Below are 16,922 nucleotides of genomic sequence, written 5' to 3' on the forward strand. Positions count from 1 at the left end.
AAAAAAAAAAAAAAAAGCCAGTGTTAATTCATAAGGTAAAAATGTCATAGGAAAAATATACTGTAATACTGGAATGCATTCACAATAGCTAAACATATTCCTATACATTTAGGGAATGACACAACAGATTCTCAAGTTATTTATGTAAAATAAAATTAACTGGAAGGACGTTCTGCTAATCAATAAAATATATATAGCCGGGGTAAGATTACACATTTGTGGATATGGTGTTCTAAAAAGTATCACTTCCTTAAAAGATGATTTGGCCTGACCCTTCCACATTTTGCATTACAATAGATTCAGATCAAATGTCTCAGGAAGATAGGGGATAACTTAAGTTTTACTCCTGATAAATGAAAGCTAAGTAGAAAATAAAACACTCATTAAATAATGATCTAGTATGCCAAATTCAAATAAAATTAAAGGAGATTTTTTAAAAATCTAAGTCAGCTCCTTACAATTACTGTGTAACTTTCTGTGTGACTCAAGTAACTGAGTACTTATCAATCCTCTTGTCAATGACAAAACACTAATAGAAAGGACATACTACATCTGGAAAATTCCACAACTCAGTGTTATTCTACACTGTCCCTTTCTCTATTATATTAACCCAACTTCCCATTTTTAAAGTGTAATCACAGTGGCTACATATCTGTCACTTTGGGCAGAGGCAAATGGTTGTTGTCAGGATAAGACAAAAATAATCTGTTACAGAATATCATTATGCATTTAATTTACAGACTAAAATTTAGTGATTAAAATGGGTAATTATTAAAATGGAGATATTTGGAAAGGATAAATTTGAATTACCTATGTAAACTATTTCCTTAGAAACACAATATTGTATTAATTATACAGAATTCATCATCATCAGTCAGGACTTCATACCTTGATCTGATTGAAAAAGAGTTTGCTGAAGTACTTGCTTCTCCTTTAAGTGGTTCTTCATGGGTCCAAAATTCATTCTTTATAGACCTCTTCTATAAAATAAATATATGCATATATAAACATTTATCTTTTGCTTTACGGTTTGGGGATTTTTTTTTTCTTGGAGTAGCAACACTTTACAATATTCCCTAATACGTATCTGAATTTAATTAAATAATCAACTAACTGCATGGATTTCTGAGTAAAAAAAAACTTATATTAATAACTTCTGACACATTTTCATTTTATTTAAATCACTAGCTAATCAATTTAGAATAAAAGATGTTAAATAACAAAATTTATGTACCTCTACTACTCTGCTATACTTTTTACACTTTAACAAGACCAAGAAATAAAACAGAAAACGGTATAAGCATTGGAAAAGAAAGCCTAAGTGATAAACGGAATAACTAAAATATATAAACAATTAGATGTCTGCAAACTTAGGACTGGTGTATTTGGATGTAAATCAAAGTAAAATCTGAGGGCTTTTATTTTCTTCTTGTTTTTGTAAGGGAGTTTATCTTTTAGCAAATTAAAAAATCCAATATCTTCTATTCCTAAACTCAAAATGAAAATATGATTTAAAGATAGAAATCTAAAGGTACATACAGCTTTATCATAGTTTTACTGAACAGAAATTTTATTGTCTGGAAATTTCCTTTTTTGATGTAATGCATTCTTTAAACAGGCTGCAGCAAAATGAAACGGTACATATAGGCGGCAGTAATAACTGATTATGGAAAAAAAAATGTATGAAACTAACCTTGGAATTCTCTAGTCTCTGGAAGAGAAAGGTCTCTCCATAAGGAAAGATGGAAGATGAATTCTCCTCGTTTGAATCTTTTGAGGGAATTACAGGATGAGAATGGAAAAGGAATAATATGAAATTATGCAAAAAAGAAAACAAAAGCATGTTTTAAATTATTTTATAGCAATTCACAACAAGGTTTATTTTGTGAGAGTCAAAAATGCTCATAATTCTTACCCCCCAAACTTCCTCACTGCATGGTAGTCTTAACACAATTCACTTAACCCATTCATTTCATAACCATGCCACTTAAATTATAACCCGTCACATATATGTATAAGCCTACCCTTTAAGATTCTCATAAATATAACCAAAAACTTTGCCTATACAGAACAGAAATTGCCATGGTGTTATGTGTAGTAGTAATTTCTAAATAAGAAAATACTCTAAAAGGTAAGATCTTTTAATTCTATTATGATGTTCAATGAATAGTTATACAGTTTAGTATAAGCAGAATCTTCAAAAAGAAAGAAAAACCTCTCCCAGATCTATTTACCAGAGCACAATGTCAGTCTTTTCTTGTTACCATGGCAAAACCACTTCCTATATTATCTTTGCCCTGTAGCTCAGATGGCGAGAAAGCATTTAATTTAGATAAATGCCCTCCACTGTGGCTAATGACAAATGGAGCCTGTATTAAAACTTTTTGTACATAAGCAAAAGAAAATTTCAAGGGTTTTTAGTATCCTTAGTGCCCTTTATTCACTTGCCTTTAAAAGTATCTGAGAACTATGAAAACCTACTGAATATTATTCCCATCATTTCCTACAGCACTGGTGGGCTGCCTTTTCAGTCCCAGTTTTAACATAGTTTTAAGACTATCAAATGCCAGCTAACTAATTCACAGAAACTCTCAACACACAGACTCACTTGGCAGTGTCACAGATTTTCCATCTGAGGTAGTAACAGTTCTCTCACGGAAGTAGCTTAAAGTAAAGGGAAAAGTTATGTTATTATTTATTAAGCAAAGGATGTATTCTAGATATACATATTCTTGTAAGAAGAGATACCAATATCAAAATATAAGTCTGATTTGAAAAAAAAAAAAAAGAATGACAAAATTCCACAAGTGTGTTTTTTCATATAGCCTCCAAGGAAGAGATTTCATTGGGATTTACAAGTATTTGCTTCTCATATCTGTAATTTACAAAAGTAGATGAATGTATTTGTCCAATATTAGCATTTACATAATTTCAAAACTGTTACCCATACCTCTAAGAGGAACAAACTGATTAACTACCTTGCCATTATTTCTATAGTTTTCTGTCATTAGCTTCAAAAATACATCTGGTGCTGTGAACATAATTTAAAAAAAAACACCCACTATCTTCTTTCCAAGATGTTACAGTCGTGGGTGATAGACATTACAGGTAATTAATAAGACTGTAAGTATAAAAGCAATTACAGAGGTAAACACTGTGGGAGAAATGAGTAAGGAATATCTATTAATACATCAGTTCTATTTTTTTGTCTACCCAAGGTGAAAGATCAGAACATCCTTAACTTCTCTTAGGTATATTTCTATTTCCTCAAGTAATACGATACTGAAAAATAATAAAAGAGCAGAAATCAATAAAATAGAATATGGCCAAAACATACAACTACTTATAACCAAAAGACTGCTGCTTCAAAGATCAAAAAAACTGGCTAACTTCAGTAAAGAAAATTATAAGAAAGACAGAAGATAAAAATCACCAATATCAGAAACAAAAGAGAGGACATCACTTCAAATCCTAAAGGGGGTAATAATGGACCTGCAGTAGAGAGGTGAAAATTAATTACTAAGAAAAACTTGGTCAACAAAGTGAAAACAAATATTGGATGACATGCACGAATAAAACTGAGACTCAATCAAATGTGACAACATTAAACAGAAAATCTTACTGGCCCTGTTTCTATTAGAGAAATTGAATTTACTAATTAACCACCTACTCACAAAAAGCTCCAGGTTACAAAATTCACTGGTGAATGAATGCCAAGCAATATTTTAAAAAGAAACATCTATCCTATGCAAAGTTTTGTGGGAAGTAGGATGGAAGACAAGTTCCCTGATTAACTTCTATAACTGATAACCAAATCAGGGAAAAACATAACTGTGGCTAAACGTTTAGATAAACATATTAGCAAATAAAGTCACAAAATAATAATATATCATAACCAGGTTACCCTAAGAAAGCAATGTTAGCTTAACACTGAAAAAATTAATGTAATTCATCATATTATCGACATGAAAGATAAAATTAACCTGTGTATAGCTGGGCATGGTGGCAGCAAATGCCCGCAATTCCAGTACTCTGGGAGGCTGAGGCAGGAGTATGACAAATTGAAAGCACAGCCTGGGCAGTTTAGCAAGTTGGAGAGATTTTGTTTCAAAATAATAACAAAACAAGAGGTCTGGGATAGCTCTGTGCAAAGGTCCTGCAGCTAATCCCCAGGACTGAAAAATAACAACAGCAAAATATGGTCATGACTACAGATTCGGGAAAAATATAACAAACTTCAACATCTATTCAGGACAAAGATTCGTAGCAAACTATGAAGAGAAAGAAATTTCTTTAATTAACAAATGGCAATAATGGGCCAGGGATTTAGATCAATGATTCCACCACCTGCCTTGAAAGCACAAGGACCCAAGTTTGATACCTGGTACTAAAAAAGAAGTCAATCACAAGAGACCTTCAGTATACCTAATATTTAAAGACTAAGTGGTTTCCCTAAGACTGAGAACAAGATAAGGAAATCTGCTTTCACCATCTGTGTTCACATGGTCACAGAGGTCCCAGCATAGGCAATAAGTAAAGGATATAAAAGGCATGCAGACTGTAAAGGATGTATGCTGAAGAGACCTGGTAACTTGTAAAAACAACAACAATGAAAAAAACTTATGAATCCAGCAAAATATTCTCAAACTAATAAGTAAATCTGTCAAGGTCCTAGGATAAAGCAGAAATACAAATAAAATAATAGCAATAAGCAACTGGAAAAAATAATTCCAAAATATAATTTTATTCATAATAGCATCAAAGCATTAAATACTAATTGGTAAATTCACCAAAATTTGATGAAGATCTACAAACTCAAAATTATAAGGGATTACTAAGAAAAAAATTAAATCAAATAGATATACAATATTAATAGGCTGGAAAGCTCTATGTTGCCAAGATACCCATTCTCCCATACTGATATACGTAGATTGTATGCAACTCTAAACATTATTCCAGTAGGCTTTTTAAAGAGAAATTAACAAAGTGACTTCAAAATTTACATTCAAATACAAATAACTAGAATAGTCAAAACAACTTTAAAAAGAGCAAAAAAAATGGAACAGAGACATAAATATTTAGTCTACAACTACAGTAATCAAATCAGTTTATTTTTATTGTTGTTATTTTGTTTTTCTTTTGTGCCAGAAACTGTTCAGTGTTTTTTTTTTCCTTAATGAGTTTATTGGCACATTTTAGGTATACAGTACAGTTACATTCATTATTGGGATCCTGTACCTATACAGGACAGGTCTTGGTTCTCATTTTTTCCCCTTGTCCCTGCCCTCCTTTCACCACCTCCTCCCCTCTCCATTTACAAACACTTTTATTTCCATTTTTTCATTTTGTCGTATTATTCTCTTTTACCTTATTAGCTTTCCCCTACCCTTCCCACTTTCCCTACACCTTTAGCCCCTTTCTTCCTATTTCACATTGTCCATTATATCATTAGGATCTTATGTACTATTATAGTTTATTCACACCAGAGAAACTATTCGGTATTTACATATGTTTATTATAGATGAAAAGAAAGACATGTAAATCAAATCAATGTGATGAAGTAGATAGTCTGCATGTAACAAAAACTACCCAGGTTTAAAAAAAACTATTTTAAAAATCCAAATTAACAATACATATAAAAATACGAGTGAATTTCAAAATCATCACATTGGAAAGAAGCCAAATCCTGTATGTGAAAAGGATATTAAAAAAAACACCAGGCAACTTTCAGATATTACCAAATTGCCATTTCTTGATTGTGACAAAAATTTTATGGGCTTACACATCCTTTTTTAACCCATAAAGATATATCTTAAAGTTTATAATTTATTTAATGTATGTTAAACTTCAAGTCACTTAAAATGAATATAACAAATTTACTGCTCTAGGGTTGACATATAAAATATTAACTCTATTCTTAAATATAAGAACAGAAAATAAAACATTGTAAGTGATATCATTTATTAGAGCATCAAAATATTTCCAGAAGAAATAAATGGAAGAAAAAATTTGCAAGAGCTCGCCTAGAAAACTATAAAATATTACCAGAACAGAAAATCTAATTAAATACAGGACTGTGCCAAATACTGAATATTACAAAAATGACAAACCTGATTATATTAATCTCTAAAATGTACTACATCCCCAAGCCAAATAATTAAAGAGTGAGTGTGCATGAATGCATTTGTGTGTAATCTCATGAACTGATTCTAAAATGCATACGAGAAACACAGGACCAAGGTTAACAAAGACATTTGCAGAAGACAGAGGGAAGATGTACTCTATAAAATATAAGGATTTATTTTAAAGCTATAGTAGTTAAGATTATTATATTACTTATTAAAAAATAGATAATAGATTACCAAAGTAAAATGAATAGCTCCTAAAGACAGTCCATTGTCACTTAAGAAAATATGCCATTCCATAGCAATGAGTAAACTATGGTAGATCACTTGTGAATGAGATCACTCATGTGTCTATATGGAAGAAAATGAAATTTTACTTCTACCTCACCATGCACAGAAATCAATATAAAAGGCAGATTATAAGACCCAGTGTAAACAGCCAACAAAAAAGCTAAGGAATATAAGTATTTTCATGACTCTAAAGGCAAAAACAATTTTAACCTTAGGAGAAAAAATGTTAAATTTGACTAAATTACTAAAATTAAGAACTTTTATTAAGTTCTAAGGAACACAAGCAATGTAAAGCCAGGAACAAGACTTATTGGTCAAAGGTTCATATCCCACAGTGTATCAATAATTTAAAAATCATAATGAAAGACAGAAAATGGAATGCAAAACCACCACCGAAATGAAACCAAATGGGTAGAAGATTTGCAAAGGCATCATGCTCATCAAGATGAAAACATGGCCAGTGGCCAATAAACACATTAAAAGATACTCAATTACATTAGTCATTTAAAAATACAAATTAAAATCATACCCACAGTGTATCAATAATTTAAAAATCATAATGAAAGACAGAAAATGGAATGCAAAACCACCACCGAAATGAAACCAAATGGGTAGAAGATTTGCAAAGGCATCATGCTCATCAAGATGAAAACATGGCCAGTGGCCAATAAACACATTAAAAGATACTCAATTACATTAGTCATTTAAAAATACAAATTAAAATCATAATGAAAGACAGAAAATGGAATGCAAAACCACCACCGAAATGAAACCAAATGGGTAGAAGATTTGCAAAGGCATCATGCTCATCAAGATGAAAACATGGCCAGTGGCCAATAAACACATTAAAATACTCAATTACTCATTAAAAGATACTCAATTACATTAGTCATTTAAAAATACAAATTAAAATCATAATGGGGAGGGCAGGGGTAAGGGGAAAAAATGAGAATCAAGACTTGTCATGTAGAGGTACAAGATCCCAACAATGAATGTAACTGTACTGTATCCCTCAAATGTACCAATAAACTTAATTAAAGCTGAAAAAAAATCATAATGAAATACCACTACATATGTACCTAGATGGCTATGATCTTTGAATAATCAACTGCTGCTCAGTGCATGAAACAAGGGAACTATACATAAGCTGCTGGCGTTAAATTAGTACAACTACTTTATAAGAACAACTCTGCACTATCTACAAAAGTAGAAGATACATAATGTCTATGACAATCTAACTATCTGGTATACACAGAACAGATGTTTATACAAAAATAGCTACCCAAATGCATGTCAAAAAGTAAATGGATAAACTGGGCATGGTGGCGCATGCCTGTAATCCCAGCACTCAGGAGGCTGAGGCAGGAGAATCGCTGTGAGTTCTAGACCACCCTGGGCTACATAGTGAGTACCAGGTCAGTCTCAACTACATAGTGAGACCTGTCTCAAAAAAACCAAAACCAAAACAAACAAACAAAAAAACTAACAATAAAAAAAGGGAAGGTGGGAGGGAAGGTGGGATGGGTAGGGGAAGGGTAATAAGGGAAAGGAAAAAAATGTGAGATAATGAAAAGATGAAAATAAAGTGTTTGTAGATGGGGAGGGGAGGAGCGGGTGAAGGGAGGGCAGGGGTAAGGGGAAAAAATGAGAATCAAGACTTGCCATGTAGAGGTACAAGATTCCAACAATGAATGTAACTGTACTGTATCCCTAAAATGTACCAATAAACTCAAAGCTGAAAAAAAAAAAGTAAATGGATAAGCAAGCTATAGGTGCTTCACAAAAAACACCTCTATTCAACATTTAACATTCAAAAACATGAGTTCCTTTCAAAATCATGCTAGTAAAGATGTCTACTATAAATGAATAACTGCTATAAGATTCCATCTGTAAGAACATACAGAATAGGCAAAACTAATTTATAATGAGTTCAATGATGGCCTGGTTCAAGCCTTAAGGGACATTCATTGCAAAAGGTCACAAGAGAATTTGTTTGGTGTGGTGACTAATGGGAATGTTCTGTATACCTTGACTTTGGTAGTGGTCATGTGGGTATACGTTTTGGTCAAACCCAAAAATTAAATACTTAAATTCAATCTATTTTATTAATGTAAGTTATATCTAAATAAAGTTGATGTGTATGTGTATATTCATGTCTATAAATATATATATAAATATATAAATAAATGTGCATGTAAAATACTAAACAATATTTGAAATAGGAACTATCAACCAACAATAAGAACAGATACACTGGTATAATTATACACTGAAATGTAACTGTAGGCAACAACATGAATGAGTGTCAAAGCAAATGAGATTAACTAAAAGAATACAAGTATAATTATATTTTTTTAATTACCACAATAGCCAAACTATATGGTATACTTAACAGATAAAACTATTTAAAAGCAAAAAAAAAAATTAAAAAATAAAATGGCCATTTAAAGTCAAGATAGAAGCCAGATAAAAGGGAAGGGAACAACATTTTATCAAAGGCTAGAAAATATTTCACCATTTATTTGTTCATTATCTCCAGATTCTTGATACTTTTATAAGGCTGCAACTATTTTCTTATATTTGTATATTACACAAGTACTATGGTAATATTTTATAATACAGTAATTTGAACCCCTGAAGGGTGTAGTTACCAAATTTACTACATTTTTGGGAACTTGCACTTTTAACAAATCTTGCTAATTCTTACTGAGCACTCATAATATACAAAGCACAGGTCTCCGAATTTTGCATATACACATAGTATATGTTTATACAGTCTTCCTTGAGTGTCTTTTGGTACATTAGTTCCAGAGCCCTAGTGAATACAAAGTTCCTTATACTGCATGGTGTGGTTTTTGCACACAACCTACACATCTTCCCATGTCTTAGTAATTTATGCATTTGTTTCTTATATTCCTCAAAATGAACACTATTCATTTGTAATAATGAAAAAGTTTCAATAATATAGTAGGGTAATAAACTGCATAACTTTTATTTTAATAAAATATTATGTAGCAGTTATTGTACAAAATGCATGCATCCATACGGAGAAATCTCAACAGTATCAAATGAAACAAAGTGTAAAAGAATAAATACCATTTTCAGACATTAAAAACATCTACAACAATGCTATTTCATCTGCAATAAAGTACACAGAGGTAAGATTATAAATTAATTTCAGAATATTGGCTACTTCTAGGAGTGGAGGGAAGAGACAAAAAAGTTAATTGAATTTATTATTTCTCAACCAACTAAAGTCTGGCTCCGCTATGACAAGATATTCATATTTTAATCTACATATTAGACAATAATTGTCATGCCTTTCAGTATGTCTGTCATTTTCTAAATCATGGATAATTTTGTCTCAATCTATTTTTGCTGTGGTTATCAAATCGTTTCTTTACTCTGACTCATTCTAGAGTCGCTGACCAGTTAGGAAATAAGTTTAACAGAATAGAGTGCGGCTTACTTCTCTTCATCTCTGTATCATCCCTCTGCACCCTCCCATCAGTACTTTAGACCAACTCAGGGTTCCACAAGCTAATACTTGAAGCAATTTTCCAAACACCATAAACACATTGTATGACACTGGTGATAGGCTCAGAAATTGTCCAACATGCAAATGGGGTGGGACAATAGAGTATGTACAGATCGCGATTTGAAAATTTTCTAAAAAAAAAAAAGAAATTCAAAAATAAAACTTGCTCTTAATAAACTTAAAAGTATGTTCAAATATAACATTTAATAACCCAATTTATTATAAAATCCAAAATGAAGTCTAATGAACATGTCAATAATTCTGAGTCATATTTATTTGGCAAATATTTTGTTAATACTTTCCTTACTTTAGCTTCCTGTTTTTGAATCCCCAAATCAACTTTTTTTCATGAAAAATCAAAGGGAATCTTCAGATACTGAGATGGGCTGATACCCTATAAAGGGCCTTTGCCTGTGAAAAGTAATGTGGCTATAAAAGGTCTTTGAAAATACCTAGGCCTTATTCATTCAATATGCAATTTCTCTGAAAGAAAATCAGAAAAAGAACTGTGTGCCTTCAAAATTTATATGCTGAAACCCTAATCCCATGTGACTATATTTGGAGATAGTCATGATTAAGGTTAAATGAGGTCCTATTCTAATAGTGTATGTAAAGAACCCAAATAAAATGAAGGGAATGTAATGACTTTTATTTTCAAACTGAATGTTTAGCACACCTTCAGATGTTCTAAAATTGCCAAGAATTGTTAAGTATTGCTAAGTATTTTCTTCTATTATATGAACTGTGTAATTTTCTTCAAGATGAAAAAGATGTAAGGTTTTTTTTTGTATTCAATATAGCAAACAATTGTGTGCTACTGTCCTTTACACTTTTCTGCTTATAGTTTTGACATTAAAGTCTATAAAAAAATGTTCCCATTTCTAATGTCTATATACCTCCACAGAGAAAAAAAGTGAAGATTTTTATTTTTTATAAAGAATTCAAGGAAGGCAAGAAATGAAATGTTTATAGTTCATCTGTTTTATAAGATAAACTTCCATTAAAGCACAACTGTGCATACCATTGTCCTTCCACAGTTTCTAATTATTTATTTTCCCTGTCCTCCAAACATTCAGAGGCACTGCATTTAAAAGAGAAGTCTTTACAACCTATGCCAAGTATAAAATAATTGCATTAATAAATAAACTATTAAACTGTGGAGCCAGAGAAAAACGTTTTCATCATTAGAGACTTTGAGATATCTGTTACTTGCTGTATCAGGATGTTTCTAAGAAGGATCACAGTGCCTGGCCATGACAGCAAATGCTACTTGGAATTGCTTTCTGCTCAGAGAGCTTCAAAGAGGAGGGGGAGGAGGAGAGAAGAAGAGAAGTTGGGAAGGAAAGGGACAGGAAGAAGGAGAGAGAGTGTGCTGAGAGGGAGAGAGAAAAGAAGAAGGATGAAAGAAGAAAGAAAGGAGGATGGATGGAAGGAAGGAAGGAAGGAAGCAAGGAAGGAAAAAAGAGGCGGGAGAGAGACGGGCAGAAAGACAGACAGACACACAGGGTAGATGGAAGCAAGCAAGCAAGCAGCAGCAAGACTAAAGCCTGGCTCTGATCTGGTACCACCTCAAGAGATGGGAGTTAAATAAAGCACCCTGAGGTTCACTGACCAAGCCCAGCTCTCCACAGAGCAAGCAAGAAATAAAGAGTATCCAAGCAAGAACATAGACAACTGATTTACCTAGAATATTGGTAGTGAACCTATGTCATGCATGTTAATGTTTTTCTTTCAAGGCAAAAGATTTTAATGTAGAGTTGTTGTTTATTTTCTAAACTAAAATTCAATATTCAGGTTTGATCGCAGTGTTGACACTTTGTGACAGATAAGTGGGTTTTGGGTTGTGGTCTGGCACTTGGCTTAAAAGGTTCACCATCACTGACCTAGAATGTCAATTCTGTCGGATAAATTACCAGAATGGCTGGCAGGCTGTAGGCCATAGCCTGTAGGTAGAAGGTGGAAGGAAAGATCTATGACCAGGAAAACATTTCCAACATCCTACTCATTTAAACAGCTTTATAAGTTGTTTAATAATTATGTTTAAGTCATTGTCCACAAAGAAATATTACTTAATATTCCAAGAAATTCACTAAATATAATTTGTAGACGTTATTATCTGATTAAGGAAAACTAAGATTCTATAACCCACAGTTCTATTTAAAAAGTTGCAACTTTAAAATCATGCAATTGTTATTTGCAATACAAAGCAGGACCACAAGGAAAAATAGTGACATCCCAAATTATTTTAATTTACTTGCTCATTTTATGATCTATCAAAAGAGAATAGATTCTATTTACTACCATAATCAGAAAGGTTAAATCTAGGCTAAAAATCACATGAAAACTGTTTTTGCATTAAGCTAGTACTAAATCATTTGCTACTAATTTTAATGTTATTTCAATTCTAATTATCAAAAACTGGGTCACAATAATCTTTCATGATTCAAAGCTTGTATTTACAACTGAATGATTTAAAAATATACTATTCTGTCATATTAACTATTTGGAATTAAAGGCATTCCATCCAAGTGTTGAGAAACAGAAGGTGCAAAAACATTACTCTGACCTTATTCTCGTTCTTCAAATGCAGATGAAAAATCCTATATGAATGTGCAGTAACAACCTGTCTGAAACGACAGTGTGGCAGTGGGAGATGGCTTAAGAAATCTGTACAGACCTTGTTAAAATGACCCCTGCACGTGTGTGTGTATGTGTGTGTGTGTGTGTGTGTGTGTGTGTGTGTGTGGTACTAGAGATCGAAGCAAGGCCTTCTGCACTAAGCTACATCCCCAGCCTTATTTATGTTTTTTTTTATTGAGTTTATTGGTACAATCTAGGTCTACAATACTGTTACATTTTTTAAACAGGGTCTCCCTAAATTGCTAACTTACCTAGGCTGAGCTCAAACTTGTGATCCCTCTCTCTCAATCTTCCAGAATAACACGTTAACTCCTGCCTCCCCCGACACACATAATTGACTTTTTCACAACTTGCTACTCTTTGTCCAGTTAATTCTGTGAGTTTTAGCTCTTGTTTCTGTAGTTCTTCATCTCCTCATGGGGGTTCTAGGGCAGGGTAAAACTTGTATTAACTCATCATAATAATGTGTACAGTTTCCTCCTGTTAATCTACCTTACATCAATTTAATCTTCAGACCTGTCAGGACCCTCAGAGGATGGAGAGGCAGTTTTGCAACCCCCATATATGCAACAAATTGAGCATCGAAAGATTCTCTCCAAAATTCATGACAAATAGCACATACTGTCTCATAGCATACCATTCTCACGTGCGGAAAGTTAGTAATCAGCCTGGCCTTACCTCACTATACAGCTCAACCTGGCCTCAACTCTCATTCCTCCTGCCTCAGACTCCTGAGTGAAGCAGATTTTAAAGGTAAAAGGCTGTACAAAATTAATATCTCATAATCCCAAGAGATAATCCAATTCTTTGATATGCAATAAAAATACTTATTAAATAAGTGATTAAGAAAGTAGATGCCATAGTTAAATGTAGTAGAATGAAATCCCAATTAGCCTAAGACTTATGTGATGGAAAAAACAATATAAACATTATCTACTTGATAGGGGTCCTGTGAGGATTAGCTTACCAAAAATTATAAAACAAACTAGTACCAAAGATTCAATAAGTGGCACTATTCTGCTGATTCTTAGTAAATACTAGACTTTGCTATTGAGATCATAGATGTCAATATAAAAAGAAATTCATCAAGGTCTCTGTCCCAGGAGTTTATGTTCTAATAACAGAAACTTAAACTTTAACAAAGCCCTAAATTGCCATGTTTTCCCTTGCAAATGGTAAATTGCTACCCACTCCCTCGGAAACACAACTTGCACTTCAATCACCAAAAGTACCTAACTAAGGACAAGACCATCAGTGGCCAGAGATGCAGGTTAAAGAGAATGCTGCAGAAATGTCAACCTGCACCCTGTACAGGAAGTCTGTAAAGTACTGTGGTAACTATCAAACTTGAACCTCATACCTCGTAACAGAAAGACAAGTGTTAGCTTTTAGTGGAAAAACTAATACCCCCCCACCAACCCTGAAGAAAACCACAGCTATTTTGGGTTTAACTTTGAGAAATGGATGAAGGTGCTCTTTCTACTGTAAAACATCATCTCTTGCATCGTTCAATTATGTCAAAATACCAGGGACCTATCATTAGGTGGTAGGGCCCCTCCTCTGGGTTCCAGAGTTCTGCTTTTCTATTGTTTCATACCGACTTCTTACATCTGTCTTCCACCCTAGACTGTAAGCACTTCCATTCCACTTTACATCCTTTCCATTTAGCACAATGACTTGCACCAACTTCAATGATGCATTCTGAATCAGTAAGTACTGCCAAGCATGTGCTCAGATGCAAAGATAAAAACACTGAAAATAGGCTCCCTGCCAAAGAAGAACAAACAACTCAACTCAAATATGATGACTGCAGTCATGAAACACTATAATACCAAGCATGGAGGGAATATGTGGGAAGGAATACTCAGACAGAATTGACTGGGCGTGGTGGCACACACCTGTAATCCCAGCACTGGGGAGGCTGAGGCAGGAGGATTGCTGTTTTGAGACCAGCCTGGACTACATAGTGAATTCTAGGTCAGTCTCAACTACATAGTGAGACCCTGTCTCAAAAAAACCAAAGAAAAAAATAAATAAATAAAAACACAATTAATGGAAGAGATGTTCCCCCAATTAAATACGAGAGAGCTCAGAAGTCCCAGGTACTCATAAGTTGTAGAGGCCTAGGTACAATACAAATGACATTAGGAAGAAAATCTGAATAGAGAAGAAAGAAAAGGTTGAATAGGTGAATATATACATGCCAAATTTAGAAAGGAAGAAGGAAAAAATAATTAAAAGACTGCAAGCTGAGCACTTGCATCTTATTGTAAAACTTCTCACCTCCCTGAAATTCCTTTTATTGCCCCTGGAATGTCTGGAACAGGCCGATGTCTCAGCAGAAAAGATCGAGATGGCCTTGAAACTAGCTTGCTACGACTTCTCATAGGTGATAGCACTGGTGACGATGGAATGTACAAATCATTTACAACCATTTCTCCTTGAAACTGAAACAATGGAGATGGTAGTGATCTTTCTAATAAGACATTAGTTCCATTTCCAGAATGTGTTTCTAATGCTGAACAGTCCAGGGAAGAAAGACACTCAGGGTCTGCATTAGGAAGTATGCTGAAGTTTTCTGATACCAAGTCAAATTTTTCTGTCTGTTGTTCATTAACTGTACAATCCATAGTCTTCTTTATAACCAAAGAGTCTATTTTATCAGATAATATGTCAGGAGAATTCAAATTCAGGTGTTGGTCTTCTGAAATGGGGAAGTCATGTTCACAAAGAGATAACTTATCATCTGATTGAAGACACTGGTTCTTTTCCATATGAATGTCATTTTGATCTAGACTTTCTGTGGCCTTCGCCAACTGTGCTGAGCTAGGTGTCTGAATATTTCCAGAATCAGAAAGTTCTATGCAGGCATTCTGATGAGAAGATGGAGCACAGCGATCCTTTGAAGTGTCGTCATTCCTTGTTTTATGAACATTTGCATATATTGGGATTTCTTGCATTTTTGACAAGATCATCTGTAATTTTTTTAGTATCCTTCTACGGTGTCCTGTAGGTGATATTCCAATTTCATGTAGCACACTATCATTTATTCTTGCACAGTCCTTCACAGTATAAAAACCAAACTCTTGAAAATGTAAGAGGTATTGCTCCAAATTAATGCTCATTAAGAAATCTTTGATATTAATATTTACTTCACTGACTGAGGACATAATGGCTTCATTACTAAGCTAAGTTATAAAAAGCAGCACAATGAGACCCGTACAGAAGAGGATGCACTTCTCTGCTGGTTTTTGCTTTATCACTGGACAAGTTATCTTCTCAAAACGTTATTTTCTCCACAAAGAATGTTTCATGTGCTTAGACCTGGAAAAAAATAAAAATAAGTTATTAGACAGATAAACAGATGTGTATGTTCCAAGGTACTGAACCCAGAATATTGCAAATGCTAAGAATCTACTCTACCATTAAGCTATCCGTCCAGTACAGGACATTTTAATTAGTAAAACCTGGTTTTATCTAAACTTTCTCTGAAAATACACAACCAGGAAGTCAATTTCTAGGAATAACATGAAGCAGAAATATTATGGCAGTATCAAATCATAATTTTCAAAATATTAAAAAATACTTTCTCCTAGATATAGAATGAACAGGTGTCAAACATTTCATTCATCTCATTAACTGAAGAGGGAACAAGATGGTAAGGCTGTTTCCAAGAGCATCTGTGTCTGTCACAAAGACATTTTTTTAAAAAAGCATTAGAATAAGTTAGCTATGTAAGATTCTTTTTAAACTGGTTAATGTTCTTTAGGGCAACAAATTGGTATCATTGGGGATATCTTTTCTATAAGACAAATATTTAAGAACTAACAGAAAATGTTCCATTGTATGGGCGCTAATCAAATAGTAGCCAAATCAGGCATTGGAATTAGAATTAAAATTAAATATCCGTAGATTGTGCTTGTTGGATATAGCCTCAAAAAACACTGATATTTTTGAGACTCTTCAAAAACCGGTTGAACATATTTCTCAAGTCAATAATTTTCATTTCAATAATGCAAGTACTTATACTTTTAAACATTAATAAGATTAGCTGAACAGCCAATTCTTAAATATGTTAGATAACAAGAAGCTAATATGAAAGTAAAAAGTAAAAGTTCAAAGGTCACATTTCCCTTCAATGTACACAGCAGATTTGATACCAGACACGGGATTTCTGACTTGATGTCAACTGAAATGAAAAGTCCAGCCAGAAAGTAAAAGCTTATGCTGGCAAAGTTTTAATGGAGACGGAAGAGAGCCAGGAGGAACTTCAGCTTGAGAAGAAAAGCTAAAGAGAAGTACAGCTGAGGAAAAAAAAAAAAAAAAAA

The 16,922-nt window shown here is 33.3% G+C and overlaps 1 protein-coding gene across 5 annotated transcripts in view; it reads right to left on the reverse strand.

The window, feature by feature from the left end:
- The window catches only part of Arap2 (ArfGAP with RhoGAP domain, ankyrin repeat and PH domain 2), a 179,444-nt gene that overhangs the window by 147,467 nt on the left and 15,055 nt on the right, over positions 1–16,922 (reverse strand). For all 5 annotated transcript variants that reach the window (XM_010613702.3, XM_010613703.2, XM_010613701.3 and 2 more), the window contains 4 exons: positions 14,878–15,918; positions 2,609–2,664; positions 1,694–1,770; positions 889–980 (listed from right to left, as the gene is read on the reverse strand). In XM_010613702.3, coding sequence (XP_010612004.1) covers positions 889–980; positions 1,694–1,770; positions 2,609–2,664; positions 14,878–15,764 — 1,112 coding nt within the window. In that variant the 5' untranslated portion in view covers positions 15,765–15,918. The remainder of the gene's footprint in view (positions 1–888; positions 981–1,693; positions 1,771–2,608; positions 2,665–14,877; positions 15,919–16,922) is intronic.

Source organism: Fukomys damarensis, unplaced genomic scaffold (assembly GCF_012274545.1).
Source record: "Fukomys damarensis isolate Sample0158 unplaced genomic scaffold, DMR_v1.0_HiC HiC_scaffold_35, whole genome shotgun sequence".
Classification (NCBI taxonomy): Eukaryota; Metazoa; Chordata; class Mammalia; order Rodentia; family Bathyergidae; genus Fukomys; species Fukomys damarensis.